This window comes from Entelurus aequoreus, linkage group LG15 (assembly GCF_033978785.1).
Source record: "Entelurus aequoreus isolate RoL-2023_Sb linkage group LG15, RoL_Eaeq_v1.1, whole genome shotgun sequence".
In the NCBI taxonomy this organism is placed as follows: domain Eukaryota; kingdom Metazoa; phylum Chordata; class Actinopteri; order Syngnathiformes; family Syngnathidae; genus Entelurus; species Entelurus aequoreus.
The window spans coordinates 20,430,342-20,447,861 of record NC_084745.1 but is presented as its reverse complement, the minus strand read 5'-3'; the positions used below and the strand labels follow the sequence as shown (position 1 = coordinate 20,447,861).

At 40.6% G+C, this 17,520-nt stretch overlaps 1 protein-coding gene across 1 annotated transcript in view; it reads right to left on the bottom strand.

The window, feature by feature from the left end:
• Nucleotides 1-17,520, bottom strand: part of LOC133630555 (cadherin-22-like) — a 313,236-nt gene that overhangs the window by 159,481 nt on the left and 136,235 nt on the right. The window contains exon 3 of the mRNA XM_062022171.1: nucleotides 4,649-4,943. Within this exon, the coding sequence (XP_061878155.1) occupies nucleotides 4,649-4,943 (295 nt within the window). The remainder of the gene's footprint in view (nucleotides 1-4,648; nucleotides 4,944-17,520) is intronic.

The following is a 17,520-nucleotide window of genomic DNA, read 5'->3' as shown; positions in this document are numbered from 1 at the left end:
AAATAACACAAGAAGAAACATCAATTGGACATCATGTGGACTAAGAAAAAAATAAAACAATTAATTACCGTATTTTTCGGACTATAAGTCGTAGTTTTTTTAATAGTTTGATCGGGGGTGCGACTTATACTCAGGAGCGACTTATGTGTGAAATTATTAACACATTACCGTAAAATATCAAATAATATTATTTAGCTCATTCACGTAAGAGGCTAGACGTATAAGATTTCATGGGATTTAGCGATTAGGAGTGACAGATTGTTTGGTAAACGTATAGCATGTTCTATATGTTATAGTTATTTGAATGACTCTTGCCATAACATGTTACGTTAACATACCAGGCACGTTCTCAGTTGGTTATTTATGCCTCATATAACGTACACTTATTCAGCCTGTTGTTCACTATTCTTTATTTATTTTAAATTGCCTTTCGAATGTCAATTCTTGGTGTTGGGTTTTATCAAATAAATTTCCCCCAAAAATGCGACTTATACTCCAGTGCGATTTATAGTCCAAAAAATACGGTAATCAAACAAAATATATCCATATTGGTGTATGTATACTGATTTGTCATCATCATCCATTATCATATGTTATACTGGTTCTGAAATTGTCATGTATCCATCAAATCCATACTTGCCAACCTTGAGACCTCCGATACCAGGAGGTGGGGAGTGGGGGGCCTTGGCCGGGGGTGGGGCTGGGGCGTGGTTGGGGGTGTGGTTAAGAGGGGAATATATTTAAGCTAGAATTCACCAACTCAAGTATTTCATACATACATACATATATATATATATATATATATATATATATATATATATATATATATATATATATATATATATATATATGTATGAAATACTTGACTTTCAGTGAATTCTAGCTATATATATATATATATATATATATATATATATATATATATATATATATATATATATATATATATATATTTATTTTATTATACATATAAATAAAAGAAATACTTGAATTTCAGTGTTCTGGAGGCTATCCAGTAGATGGCAGTATTGTCCTGTTTAAGAATGTCACAACATTGCTGTTTACGGCAGAAGAACTGCTTTACAGTAGACTAAACGTGACTGCTGTTGTTGCGTGTTGTTACCGCGCTGGGAGGACGTTAATGAAACTGCCTAACAATAAAACCACATAAGAAACCAAGAACTCGCCCTCGATCATTCTACAGTTATGACGTCATTGGGCAGGCAAGCTGTTTATATTGTGGGAAAGCGGACGTGAGAACAGGCTGTCCCCACTCAGGTTCGCATTGAGCTGGAGGGGGCGTGGGCTCCAGCTCCGGCTGAATACCGGGACTTTGTCGGGAGAAAATTTCTGCCGGGAGGTTATCGGGAGAGGCGATGAATACCGGGAGTCTCCCGCTAAAAACGGGAGGGTTGGCAAGTATGATCAAATCTGTTGTTGAAACTTGGACTATATAACCAACATACATAACCAACATATATAACCAACATATATAACCAACATATAAGTTGATTGTAAATTGGGGGCGGGGCATGGATAAGCATTATTACTTTTTTCCCGTATCCCTTTTCGGTGGTTGCCGTGCATGTCTGTCTAATTACAAAGAGTGATGAAGTGTTGCTATATATGTCTGTCTGCCGGAATACATAAAACAAATTAATTCAAATTCATTCATTCAAAAACGGAAGTAAGACAGTAGAGATGTGACAGCCGCGATTGAGTCGAGCCTTTTGAACGGCTCTTTTAAGTGATTGGTTTGTCTTACCGAGTCATACCAAAGACTATATATAAAAAAAATGGGACCCATTACCTCCCTGCTTGGCACTCAGCATCAAGGGTTGGAATTGGGGGTTAAATCACCAAAATGATTACCTGAGTGAGAGCACTGCTGCTGCTCACTGCTCCCCTCACCTCCCAGGGGATGGAACAAGGGGATGGGTCAAATGCAGAGGTTAATTACACCACACTTAGTGTGTGTGTGACTATCAGTGGTACTTTAACTTTAAATTTTAGAAGACGTGTCGCCGCTCATCCGAGGTGCCTTCATTAGTTTGTGCTCATAGACTTAGATATGTCAGATCTAGTCTAGATCTAAACTAGATCTGACCGATCTAAGTGTATGAGCACGAACTGATGAAGCTACCTCGGAGGCCGCTCGTCCGAGGAGGCTTCATTAGTTTTGTGCTCATAGACTTTGATATGTCAGATTTAGTCTAGATATAAACTAGACTAGAGATTGGTCAGATCTGGTTGGTCTAGATCAGGGGTGTCAAACTCATTTTAGATCGGGGGCCACATGGAGAAAAATCTACTCCCAAGTGGTAAAATCTCAGCACGATAAATTAAAAATAAAGACAACTTCAAATTGATTTCTTTGTTTAAAAGAACAAGCACATTCTGTAATTGTACAAATCATAATGTTGTTGTTTTTTTTACACTTACATGTTGCAGTTAATAGTAGTCTATCTTTATTTGTCATTACTTATACTTTCTGAATAAATGATGTGATAATCCTCATCAGTCAACTCATTGGTGTTCATTTTCAATCTATCAAATAATGATGAATGATAAATGGGTTATACTTGTATAGCGCTTTTCTACCTTCAAGGTACTCAAAGCGCTTTGACAGTATTTCCACATTCACCCATTCACACACTGATGGAGGGAGCTGCCATGCAAGGCGCTAACCAACACCCATCAGGAGCAAGGGTGAAGTGTCTTGCCCAAGGACACAACGGACGTGACTAGGATGGTAGAAGGTGGGGATTGAACCCCAGTAACCAGCAACCCTCCGATTGCTGGCACAGCCACTCTATCAACTTCGCCACGCCGTCCCCAAGATAAAGGATAAAAGATAAAAAAATATATCAAAATCAAATTACAGGATGTTATTCATGTAGTTTGATCATTTTCCTCGACTGATGTACTAACATCATGTGTTTTATTTTGTACATATGTAGCATCATCTACAAAGAAACAAAGAATAGCTGACAAAATAAAAGAATGGAAAATGTCAGCAGCTAAATTAGGAGCCTTTGTTTGCTTACTTACTACTACTCTCACTATTATGTTAGATCCACTATGAACTGGACTTTCACAATATTATGCTAGACCCACTCGACGTCCATTGCATCCGGTCTCCCTTAGAGGGGGAGGGTGGGGGGTCAACTACATCTGTGGTCCTCTCCAAGGTTTCTCATAGTCATTCACTTTGACATCCCACTGGGTTGTGAGTTTTTCCTTGCCCTTATGTGGGCTCTGAACCGAGGATGTCGTTGTGGCTTATGCAGCCCTTTGAGACACTTGTGACTTAGGGCTATATGAATAAACATTGATTGATTGATGATTGAAAAGACAAGTTGTCTAGTATGCTCACATGTAACCAAATATTAACATTGCTGTATGTATACTTTTGACCCAGCAGATTTGGTCACATTTTCAGTAGACCCATAATAAATTCATAAAAGAACCAAACTTTATGAATGTTTTTTGTGACCAACAAGTATGTGCTCCAATCACTCTATCACAAAAAAATAGGAGTTGTAGAAATTATTGGAAACTCAAGACAGCCATGACATTATGTTCTTTACAAGTGTATGTACACTACCGTTCAAAAGTTTGGGGTCACCCAAACAATTTTGTGGAATAGCCTTCATTTCTAAGAACAAGAATAGACTGTCGAGTTTCAGATGAAAGTTCTCTTTTTCTGGCCATTTTGAGCGTTTAATTGACCCCACAAATGTGATGCTCCAGAAACTCAATCCGCTCAAAGGAAGGTCAGTTTTGTAGCTTCTGTAACAAGCTAAACTGTTTTCAGATGTGTGAACATGATTGCACAAGGGTTTTCTAATCATCAATCAGCCTTCTGAGCCAATGAGCAAACACATTGTACCATTAGAACACTGGAGTGATAGTTGCTGGAAATGGGCCTCTGTACACCTATGTAGATATTGCACCAAAAACCAGACATTTGCAGCTAGAATAGTCATCTACATACATTAGCAATGAATAAAGTGTATCTCTTTAAAGTTAAGACTAGTTTAAAGTTATCTTCATTGAAAAGTACAGTGCTTTTCCTTCAAAAATAAGGACATTTCAATGTGACCCCATGCTTTTGAACGGTAGTGTAAACTTTTGACCATGACTGTAAACGCATCTAAAGATCCTCCATACATGACAGGAGTGCTGTGCTGTTTTTAATACGCTCATGCAAAAAACTCGTCAAAGATCCTCTACACCAGATTAATAGATTAATGAAAGTATTGGGGGTCGACATATTGTACAATAATGATGCTAAAACCAAATAAAAGTAGGTCGACATATGCTAAACTATCAAAAGAAAACAGCTTGATGGCAAATTAGTAATCACTCTGTAGAAAAAGTAATCCTATTTGCCCCAATCAGAGTCTAACTCAGGTCAGACAGGTAAAGGAGGTCTCACTCTGTCGGGAAAGCAACATGCCAGCGGCGGCGTTGTAGTCAGCCATTAAACGTTGCTCCAGTGACTTGTCAAACATGCATCATTCATCAACATCTCCACGCCCGGAGGACAGCACTGTGGCTACACCGGAGGATAATATGGAGGATTTATGTGTGTTGTTGTCATGAGTAGCTTTCGGAGAAAAGAAACATGAGAGGAGACTCTTACCGAGAGGGGACATCTCCGGCACTCCAGCAAAGTAGGGTCCGTCGAGGAACCTGGGCTCGTTATCGTTAATGTCCTGCACCTTGACCACGAACTCCGACCTGGGCTCCACGGGCAGGTCGGTGAGTCGGTCCACGGCTTGAGCCTGAAGCGTGTAGTAGGCCTGCGCTTCCCGGTCCAGCCTCTTGGTGGCGTGGATGTCGCCCGTGTTCTCGTCGATAGTGAAGATGGAGGCGGAGCCCTCGCCCGTCAGGACGTACTTCACCTTGCCGTCGCCTTTGTCCACGTCGGAGTGAAGCTACAGAAACGAGACACGTTTGCATAAGTTATCTCATCTTTTACCACCGTTTTTAAAGATCCTTTATATACCAGGAATACTCTGCTGTTCTACGGACCAGGTAGGGTTGGGTGCCGTTCACATTTCAACCAATATGGTACCACATCCCGGTACTTGGAAATCAATACCGGTGCCAATTTTCTCTTGTACTCTTATGTATGTTAATAAATATTAATTGTTTTTGATAATAAAATGTCATTTTTATTGCGAGATTTAAAAATGAGCTGATTATGATAACTGCTGTCCAGTTGATACATATTGTTTTATTATCACATGTCTGAGTATCAATTACAGTTGAAAGTTCTAGACGTTAGATGGCAGCAGTGTATTGTTTATGGCATTTGAAAATATTTAAAAATATAAAAAAATATTTAACGAGCAATAATAATCTGCAAATGTGTCGTTGTTGAGTGTCTGTGCTGTCTAGAACTCGGCAGAGTACCGTGTAATACTCTTCCATATCAGTAGGTGGCAGCAGATGGCTAATTGCTTTGTAGATGTCGGGAACATTGTCCTGATCACAATATGCAGACGACAGCATGCAGGTAAAAATGTATCTAATGCTTAAACCAAAAACAAAGAAAAGGGGAGTGCCGCTAAGAAAATGCATTGAAGCTTAGGGAAGGCTATGCAAAACGAAACTAAAACTGAACTGGTTGCAAAGTAAACAAAAACAGAATGCTGGACGACAGCAAAGACTTACAGCGTGTGGAGCAGACAGCGTCCACAAAGCACATCCGAACAGGACATGTTAATCCACAATGTCCCCGCAAAGAAGGATAGCGACAACTTAAATAGTCTTGATTGCTAAAACAAAACAGGTGCGGGGAATAGCGCTCAAAGAAAGACATGAGACTTCTACAGGAAAATACCAACAAAATAGGAAAAGCCACCAAAATAAGAGTGCAAGGCAAGAACTAAAACACTACACAGGAAGACACCAAAAAACTCCAAATAAGTCACGGCGTGATGTGACAGTACTTTGAGCCAAGAGCTATAGTCATGCATGGTTGGTTATGGTTTGAATTTGTATCCAACAGTTGCGAGAACAACTTTTTATTGTCAATATCAGCTGCTGAGTTTCATTTTTTAATGTTTTCTTGGCTCAAAAAAGGTTGAAAAACACTGGTTTATGGTGTTTTGGCTTGTCAGTTTCAGTTTCAGTTTATTTCGAACATGCATACAATACAATGTAATTCATCACATATTTCCAGTTGTTTCATTACAGCACATCTGAAAAGGAGTAGGAAGAAGCTGAGCTTATCCTACCCCTTTTCATACCATTGCAATGTTATCCTATCTCCTTGTCAGTTCAGCCTTTGCTGTCCAGTCTTTTGCTGCGCCCTAAAAAGTGTTAATATTGTAAGTATTGTACTTGTAACGCACCAGCTGTTTGATTGCAACGTGCATCTTTGTTGTAGGTTTCATTAACACATTTGGAGATGTTGAAATTGCCTTGTAAAAATCGCTAATGCTAATCAATAGCATGTCAACAGCAAAGGCAATGCATCAGACGAGCCCATTTTATAGAAAAGTGGAGCCTTACTTTACTTACGTTGGAGCGCTGATTGAGTCAATTGCTTTGCTGGCTTTGAAAATTGCAACGTTACATGGAGGTACACTCAAAAAAACTATTCAAACCCTTCTTAGATGTGACACTATTAAGTATTGTTGAATTTATTCAAAAATATCTATAAACCCCGTTTCCCAATGAGTTGGGAAATTGTGTTAGATGTAAATATAAACAGAATACAATGATTTGCAAATGATTTTCAACCCATATGCAGTTGAATATGCTACAAAGACAATATATTTGATGTTCAAACTGATAAACATTTTTTTTTTGTGCAAATAATCATTAACTTTAGAATTTGATGCCAGCAACACGTGACACAGAAGTTGGGAAAGGTGGCAATAAATACTGATAAAGTTGAGGAATGCTCATCAAACACTTATTTGGAACATCCCACAGGTGAACAGGCAAATTGGGAACAGGTGGGTGCCATGATTGGGTATAAAAGTAGATTCCATGAAATGCTCAGTTATTCACAAACAAGGATGAGGCGAGGGTCACCACTTTGTCAACAAATGCGTAAGCAAATTGTTGAACAGTTTAAGAAAAACCTTTCTCAACCAACTATTGCAAGGAATTTAGGGATTTCACCATCTACGGTCCGTAATATCATCAAAGGGTTCAGAGAATCTGGAGAAATCACTGCACGTAAGCAGCTAAGCCCGTGACCTTTGATCCCTCAGGCTGTACTGCATCAACAAGCGACATCAGTGTGTAAAGGATATCACCACATGGGCTCAGGAACACTTCAGAAACCCACTGTCAGTAACTACAGTTGGTCGCTACATCTGTAAGTGCAAGTTAAAACTCTCCTATGCAAGGCGAAAACCGTTTATCAACAACACTCAGAAACGCCGTCGGCTTCGCTGGGCCTGAGCTCATCTAAGATGGACTGATACAAAGTGGAAAAGTGTTCTGTGGTCTGACAAGTCCACATTTCAAATTGTTTTCGGAAACTGTGGACGTCGTGTCCTCCGGACCAAAGAGGAAAAGAACCATCCGGATTGTTATAGGCGCAAAGTTGAAAAGCCAGCATCTGTGATGGTATGGGGGTGTATTAGTGCCCAAGACATGGGTAACTTACACATCTGTGAAGGCACCATTAATGCTGAAAGGTACATACAGGTTTTGGAGCAACATATGTTGCCATCCAAGCAACGTTACCATGGACGCCCCTGCTTATTTCAGCAAGGCAATGCCAAGCCACATGTTACATCAACGTGACTTCATAGTAAAAGAGTGCGGGTACTAGACTGGCCTGCCTGTAGTCCAGACCTGTCTCCCATTGAAAATGTGTGGCGCATAATGAAGCCTAAAATATCACAACGGAGACCCCCGGACTGTTGAACAACTTAAGCTGTACATCAAGCAAGAATGGGAAATAATTCCACCTGAGAAGCTTAAAAAATGTGTCTCCTCAGTTCCCAAACGTTTACTGAGTGTTGTTAAAAGGAAAGGCCATGTAACACAGTGGTGAACATGCCCTTTCCCAACTACTTTGGCACGTGTTGCAGCCATGAAATTCTAAGTTAATTATTATTTGCAAAAAAAAAATAAAGTTTATGAGTTTGAACATCAAATATCTTGTCTTTGTAGCGCATTCAATTGAATATGGGTTTAAAAGGATTTGCAAATCATTGTATTCCGTTTATATTTACATCGGTATAGCTCGGTTGGTAGAGCGGCCGTGCCAGCAACTTGAGGGTTGCAGGTTCGATCCCCGCTTCCGCCATCCTAGTCACTGCCGTTGTGTCCTTGGGCAAGACACTTTACCCACCTGCTCCCAGTGCCACCCACACTGGTTTAAATGTAACTTAGATATTGGGTTTCACAATGTAAAGCGCTTTGAGTCACTTGAGAAAAAGCGCTATATAAATGTAATTCACTTCACTTCACATCTAACACAATTTCCCAACTCATATGGAAACGGGGTTTGTAGTTTTAAAATATACACATATATATTTAATCAGTGAAACATAAAATTTCTCATAATTGATCCTATGGGATTGATTTGATGTTGACCAACACAAATTAAATGAGTTCAGAACTTGGAGCCGCCCTTTGCGCATGTGCATATCATCTTCGCGGGCATAACTCATTAGCATAACGTCTTCTGGCGGGAGTGGACCGCATCAGCAGGAACCGAGAAGGAAGGTTGGAGCTCGGTCTTTGGTAAGTGTTAATTTTTTCTTATAGCTGTAGCACTGTAACTGTACCGCTAGTGTATTCATGCTATATACCACAATTTGGGCGATGTTTGTGGGGGTGAATTTTACTTTTAAAGTCCGACTTTGCATGCTAGCTTGGTAACTACCACCATGGCCACTAGCTTAATAGTCCACACATGAACACGGCAGTCGAAAAACTGCAGGATGATTGTGAGGTGAACAAACTTTCCCTCCCTTATTATATTACATAAGTCAGGCCGGGATGAACGTGAGGAGCAGCGTGAGCGGGGAAGATTATTTATTATTTATCGGAGATAAATGCATGCAATGTCTGCCCGTGTAGTTCGACTTTATTCGATGTGTGTGCTTCCACTGGGTCCGCTGCGCTGCGTGTCAGCTCCGGCTGTGTGTGTGTTTCAGTATGTGTTTATAAGGATTATATAGTGTTTTATACCTCATTCAGAGTATTATCTCGCTCTATTGCGAGTGAATCTATTTTATTATCGCAGGAATTCGTTTGTCTCGGCACTCCAGCAGACCGGCTGTGCTCGCACTGATGCGGAGGGAGACCACAGCCGGTGGTTGAGGACGGTCGAAGGTGCACGGAGCCTTGACGGACAGGAGCGGACACACAATGCACAAGGATCTGGTTGAAGTTCAGGCACCAGATCCGGTGGATGTTGTGCTAACCCTGTTTTGTTGAACTCCATCTTATCCGCCGGTCTCTGGCTCTTACACCCTTTCTCCTTCAGTAAGGCTGTCGATTAAGCAGTAAATGTAGATTCTAGGTTACAGATTGATTGATTGATTGAAACATTTATTAGTAGATTGCACAGTACAGTACATATTCCGTACAAATAACCACTGAATGGTAACACCCGAATACGTTTTTCAACTTCTTTAAGTCAGGGTCCACGTTAATCAATTCATGGTAAGTGATTCACTGACCAAGATGGTCAGTGAATACATGCCGGAAGGTTAATATTGTTCCTGTCTGTTTTGATATTTTAATAAAATGGCAGAATTTAAAATAATTTCATGTTTTAACTTAATTATTAAAACTTATGTGTTTTTCAAATAATTGGTAGTCTATTCTAAATTCTCAAATGTTATCTTGTTTTATTGGTCAGAGCTTCTATTCAATTTCAACTTGTCTGCATTTCTGGGTATTTTGGTACTTGCACTCACAACTTAATATGTTATCATCTTTTGCAGATTGATCTTTTTTTTCAAGCTTCATGTGGCAGCCTCCTAATGTTAAAGGCCTACTGAAACCCACTACTACCGACCACGCAATCTGATAGTTTATATATCAATGATGAAATCTTAACATTACAACACATGCCAATACGGCCGGGTTAGATTAGTAAAGTGCAATTTTGAATTTCCCGCAAAATATCCTGCTGAAAACATCTCGGTATGATGACGTTTGCGCGTGATTTCACGGATTGTAGCGAACATTTTGGGACAGCATTGTGGCCAGCTATTAAGTCATCTATTTTCATCGCAAAGTTCCACAGTATTCTGGACATCTGTGTTGGTGAATATTTTGCAATTTGTTTAATGAACAATGGAGATAGCTAAGAAGAAAGCTGTAGGTGGGAAGCGGTGTATTAGCGGCCGACTGCAGCAACACAAACACGTAGCGGCTACATCGTAGCCGGTGTTTCATTGTTTACATTCCCGAACGATGACAGTCAAACTTTACCATTGGCCTGTGGAGAACTGGGACAACATAGACTCTTACCAGGAGGACTTTGAGTTTAATGCACATTGGCCTCTGGGGAACTGGGACAACAGAGACTCTTACCAGGAGGACTTTGAGTTGGATACGCGCTACCGTGAGTACGCAGCTGCGGCTTCCAAACATTTGATCGCTTGCCCTTACCTGCGTGCTGCTATGTGCATGTCACGTACGTAACTTTGGGGAAATATATGTGCTGTATGAACCTTGGGGAGGTGAACGGTACTTTGGGTTGTGGGATTGAGTGTGTTGTGCGGGTGTTTGATTTGTATTGGCGGGTTATATGGACGAGAGGGTGGATGTGTTTGTTATTCGGGACTAATTTGTGGCATATTAAATATAAGCCTGGTTGTGTTGTGGCTAATAGAGTATATATATATGTCTTGTGTTTATATACTGTTTTAGTCATTCCCAGCTGAATATCAGGTCCCACCCGCCTCTCACAGCATCTTCCCTATCTGAATCGCTTCCACTGCCCTCTAGTCCTTCACTCTCTCTTTCCTCATCCCCAAATCTTTCATCCTCGCTCAAATTAATGGGGAAATCGTCGCTTTCTCGGTCCGAATCGCTCTCGCTGCTTGTGGCCATGATTATAAACAATGTGCAGATGTGAGGAGCTCCACAACCTGTGACGTCACGCTACTCCCGGTACAGGCAAGGCTTTTTTATCAGCGACCAAAAGTTGCAAACTTTATCGTCGATGTTCTCTACTAAATCCTTTCAGCAAAAATATGGCAATATCGGGAAATGATCCAGTATGACACATAGAATGGATCTGCTATCCCCGTTTAAATAAGAAAATCCCATTTCAGTAGGCCTTTAAATGTTACCAAGCTCCTTGTGGCAGCCTAGTGATTGTAAGTAATAGGTTATGTGTTTAATGCTGGTACAAGCTGATCTCTATTATTGTCATCCTTTTGATGTGATATATGCTAATTCTCTATTTCAGGATTATGAATGTGGCAGTATAAAGAATGCAGTTCGGAACTAGCTAGCAGGTATTTGTTGTTGCAGCATTTTAGGCAGACTCATGGGCATTTAAGGGGCAGTTATCGGTATCCATGTCCATATACAGATTGCCCATGCAGTTTTAGTACAGGGAGTAAGCTACGAAATCATACATACAAAGTTCATGGTAAACAGCAAACTCCCAAAACAGCAGAAGTAGCTACATTCAAGTGTCATGTGTGCACATGTAAAGACCTAACAACAGAAAGAGATTATTTTCGACACATAAATCGACATCTGAGGCGTAATGAAACGGTTCCATGTATGTTTTTAGGTTGCTCATTTAAAACAAATGTATACACACAAAAACAGGAAACATAACCTGTCAGGACTTGGTCCTTGGGGTTTGTTTTCCCAGAATGCAACGGAAAGTTGGCTCGGGCAAGACGTGAATGTGAGTACATTTTTTATTTTACACTAACAAAGGAACAAAAAGCGCGCTCAAGGCGGAAGTACAAACTTGACTAAAGAAACAAATACTTGCACGTGGGCAAAAAACTAAGGACATGAACAAAAGTCGCTAACTGTGGCATGAATAGAAAAAACTTACTTGACATGGCATGAAGTGCGCAGAGGTAAAAAGAGTGAATGTCGCCAGGCTGACCAACAGAAAAAGACAGGCTTTAAATAACAGTGACATGATTAGTAAAAACAGGTGCGTGACTCAAAACGTGAAACAGGTGCGTGACATGACACGTGAAAACTAATGGGTTGCTATGGTGACAAAACAAGAGAGTGAACAACCAGGAACTAAAAAGTGTCCAAAAAACAAACAGCACATGGCCAAACAAAAACATGATCAACACAGACATGACATAACCAACATTCATTGATAGATTTTAAAGCTAATGTTGTCAGCACAAGAGGTCAGTTGCGTGAGTCAGACAATTCTAAAGCTGGGCCAGTAGAGTCTGTCGATACAGATCATGAATTTGATGCAACACAATTGAACCTGCAAATATCTACTGAACAGGAAATTGCTTGCATTTTGTTGAAGTTAGAAAATATTGTTCATATTCTAAAGTCAGTTATTGACGAAGTCCTTTCTGAATTTCACTACATATTAAGTACAACATTTGGCCTGTCACAAAAGCTTTAGTTTCGGATGTATTTCAACATCATAAACTTCAAGAGTCACTAACTGATGAGCTGTCCACTGTCCTATGCCAATCTAATCAATTAGGCGTAGCTATCGCAAAGGACGGCCCCCTTGCTACTGCATATAAACGTAAACAGTACTATACATCTCACTTTTCTGTTTTAGAGCCAGTTGAGTACATGCTAGATGACCAGTGGAATAAGGCCAAGGCAAAGCTGCAGCCAACTTCAAGAAAGCGACAAAGGCTGAAGTTTACTACATACCACTGCACCCGGTATAGCTCGGTTGGTAGAGCGGCCGTGCCAGCAACTTGAGGGTTGCAGGTTCGATCCCCGCTTCCGCCATCCTAGTCACTGCCGTTGTGTCCTTGGGCAAGACACTTTACCCACCTGCTCCCAGTGCCACCCACACTGGTTTGAATGTAACTTAGATATTGGGCTTCACTATGTAAAGCGCTTTGAGTCACTTGAGAAAAAGCGCTATATAAATGTAATTCACTTCACTTCACCCAAAAGGCGAAACCACAGAAAGCTTGGAAAGTGAGAGAATGGCTTTGTTGTCAGAAATAAAAAGGAGTCACAATGAAGTGCTGATAAAAGCAAAAATGGAAAAAAACCTTCTCCCACAGACGACGAGAGGTCGTTGAACAGAGGCCCATGATAGAGGAATTCAAAAACCGGTGGCCTGCCCTGTTCCAGCAGAGTGAAGTAAGTTAACTTGAATTTTTATTATGTATTGATATTTAACTGTAAGAAAATGCCAAATTTTTCTAAATAAATTTTATTGAATATTTTGCAGACTAATGAAGTGTTCTTGAGGAACACTACAAAGCCACTGCAGTCAACGTTTGTGTCACAACTGGACCACTTTTCACTCAAGCTGATGCAGGTCTTCAAAAGCAAAGGAGGAGTGAAGTGAATTATATTTATATAGCGCTTTTCTCTAGTGAGTCAAAGCGCTTTACATAGTGAAAACCCAATATCTAAGTTACATTTAAACCAGTGTGAGTGGCACTGGGAGCAGGTGGGTAAAGTGTCTTGCCCAAGGACACAACGGCAGTGACTAGGATGGCATAAGCGAGGATCGAACCTGGAACCCTCAAGTGGCGGTCATAATGATGTTTGGGCTCATTTATGCCCTTGATCTAACCTTTCCAGACAACCTCAAGTACACATTTGAGTTTTTCCAGAAGATCCTAATGAACCTGGATGGGCACAAGCTGAACACAAAGATACAGCAGCTGAAAATCAAGTTGCTTGCATGAGAGGCGAACACTTGTTGACAAAGTTCATCATCGGATCTTTATTTTTGGTTGTACTGTTTTTGCCTTCATTTTCACCCCATTTAAAGACAATCTATGGCCTACGACATTTTGAACTTGAGAATTGGACTCAGAATTGACTAAGTTACAGGGAAGAAGAGGCTGTTTACTGAACTGGTGGAAGTACACAATCAACATATGAAATGCAGTCATGGGTAATGGAGAGAGATTATGGGGGATTTAGACTGGATGAACAGTTTGCTCACTTTACCTCCCCATTGTATCTCTGAGTGTGACTACCCTCCACACTTCTCGCATCCATTTCCCTCCTCCGTTTCATCACTCAACTCAGAATAAATGGATTAAGTTCGATTCAAGATTTTGGATTTTTTTTTTGTTTTTACTTGCTTACATTCAAAGGATATTTGCTACTAACATCCCATTAATATCAGATTCCTGGTCTGTGAATGTTAAGTTTTTCTTATTTATTTTTGTTTGTTGCCAATTTGATCCCTGGGAATTTTGTATTTGCCTTGTTTTCTTTTATTTACCGAATGCAGCTGAGATAGGCTCCAGCACCCCCCCCCCCCCGCAACCCCAAAGGGACAAGCGGTAAAAAATGGATAGATGGAACTCTAGTACATTAAAGGCCTACTTAAATGAAATTGTTTTTATTTAAACGGGTATAGCAGATCCATTCTATGTGTCATACTTGATAATTTCGCAATGTTGCCATATTTTTGCTGAAAGGATTTAGTAGAGAACATCGGCGATAAAATTCGCAACTTTTAGTCGCTGATAAAAAAAAAAGCCTTGCCTGTACCAGAAGTAGCGTGACGTCGCAGGTTGAAGGGCTCCTCACATTTCCCCATTGTTTACACCAGCAGCAAGAGCGATTCGGACAGAGAAAGCGACGATTACCCTATTAATTTGAGCGAGGATGAAAGATTTGTGGATGAGGAACGTGAGAGTGAAGGACTAGAGTGCAGTGCAAGACTTATCTTTTTTCGCTCTGACCGTAACTTAAGTAAAAGGGCTCATTGGATTCCACACTCTCTCCTTTTTCTATTGTGGATCACGGATTTGTATTTTAAACCACCTCGGATACTATATCCTCTTGAAAATGAGAGTCGAGAACGCGAAATGGACATTCACAGTGACTTTTATCTCCACAACAATACATCGGTGAAGCACTTTAGCTACCGAGCTAACGTGATAGCATCGTGCTTAAATGCAGATAGAACAAAAGAAATAAGCCCCTGACTGGAAGGATAGACAGAGGATCAACAATACTACTATCAGGAGACACCGAACCAAACACTGGACCTGTAACCACCGCCTGTCGAAGCTTAGCAATGCTGTTGCTAACGACGCCATTGAAGCTAACTTAGCTACGGGACCTCGTCAGAGCTATGATAAAAACATTAGCGCTCCACCTACGCCAGCCCTCATCTGCTCATCAACACCCGTACTCACCTGCGTTCCAGCGATAGACGGCGCGACGAAGGACTTCACCCGATCATCGATGCGGTCGGCGGCTAGCGTCGGATAGCACGTCTGCTATCCAACTCAAAGTCCTCCTTGTTGTGTTGCTGCAGCCGGTCGCTAATACACCGATCCCACCTACAGCTTTCTTCTTTGCAGTCTCCATTGTTCATTAAACAAAAGATTCACCAACACAGATGTCCAGAATACTGTGGAATTTTGTGATGAAAACAGAGCTGTTTGTATTGGGATACAATGTGTTCCAATACTTCCGCTTCAATCATTGACGTCACGCGCAAACGTCATCATACCTAGACAGTTTTCAAGCGGAAGTTTCCCGGGAAATTTAAAATTGCACTTTATAAGTTAACCTGGCCGTATTGGCATGTGTTGCAATGTTAAGATTTCATCATTGATATATAAACTATCAGACTGCGTGGTCGGTAGTAGTGGGTTTCAGTAGGCCTTTAAGGCTAATGGCTACATTAGCACACTTGCGCAGGACTCAAATGTATTTTTGCAGTTTACTTTGTGGCACTGAGTGTTAATTTTACACCACTTTAAGCTATTTTGGAGAACCATTTCTCGTAAAGTTTGCCTCGAGTTATTTAAGAAAAGGTAAAACTGTTTCCTGGTGTTTTATAACTAAGACTGAGTTCTCTGTGCTTTGTATCAAGTACATTTGACATCTTTGTTAATATAAAACTAAGTTCTTGGTCTGTGTTGGTACGCAAATCTGACATCTTTATGTAAAATTGACTTCTTGATGGTTTGTTTTCACTCAAACGCAACATTTTGGTTTGTGTTTGCAAGTAACTTTGACATCTTGTGGTGTTATATTCAAGATTGTTGAATTAAGGATTATTTTACATTAAAAATACCAACCAGGTTTTGTCTGATGTGTTTTTAGGGGATCAAGGGTGATTTTTAGCTGGCTTAATTTCGAATAAATTTTGAGTTGGGCACATATAAATCAATTTTGCTTAGTAACCAAAATAATTTCATTTTAGCTGTATTTGTTAAAAATTTGTCTGACAAATGTAAAACAATTTCGCTTAGTTATTGCAATAATTTCATTTTGGCTTTATTTGCTAAACATTAGTTGGACTAACTCATTTTTATTGTATTGCGAGAATGTACTAATTTTGAGTTGGGGCAACATATATTTGTTGGATGGAAATCCTGCCCTCATTTTAACCCTTGTGTGGTGTTCATATTGTTGTTACTCAGCCAGTGTTTGTGGGTCTGATGGACCCGTTGCATCATCAACGGCACAGCGGTGGAGATGGTAAGCAGCACCAAGTTCCTGGGGCTGCAGATAACTGACAATATAACCTGGTCCCTACACACCGGAGCTCTTGTAAAAAGAGCTCAGCAGCGCATGCACTTTTTGCGTCAGATGAAAAGAGCACAGCTCCCTCCCCCCATTCTCACCACATTCTACAGAGGCCCTATAGAGAGCCTACTGACTGTACTGGAGCCTGCAGTGCCTCAGACTGGAAGTCTCTCCAGAGAGTGGTGAGGACGGCGGAAAAGATCATCAGGACTCCTCTTCCTCCTATCCAGGAGATCGCAAAAATCTGCTGCCTGACCAGGGCTCAGAAAATCTGCAGAGACTCCTCCCAACCCCACCAAGGACTGTTTTCACTGCTGGACTCTAGAAATAGGTCCGCAGCCTCTGTAGCAGAACCTCCAGGTTCTGTAACAGCTTCTTCCCTCAGGCCGTAAGACTGTTGAACGCATCATAATAATCCCCTCAATTACCCCCAAAAATGGATGAACTCGCTGGAATATAAAGACAATATATCATACATCCATAAACGTAGATGCATATGCAAAAGTGCAATATATTTATCTTTACAGTAATCTATTTATTTATATCTGCACCTATTTGCTTTTTTCCCTGCACTGCCAACCAGCTAATGCAACAAAATGTTGTTCTTATCTGTACTGTAAAGTTCAAATTTGAACGACAATAAAAATAAGTCTAAGTCTAAGACCCACAAACACTGGCTGAGTAACAACAATATGAACGTTGCATGGAAATTTCTCTGCCAGTTTCTGCATCCCACAGGGATTCTTCTTTTGTGTTTCTGCACTTGCGCTTCCCACACAAGGTTGCAACATTGTTTGTCAACACTGTCTGCTCTCATTTTGTCGCACATTTGACCCTCTGATGTTCTGTGTACCTACACTCTGT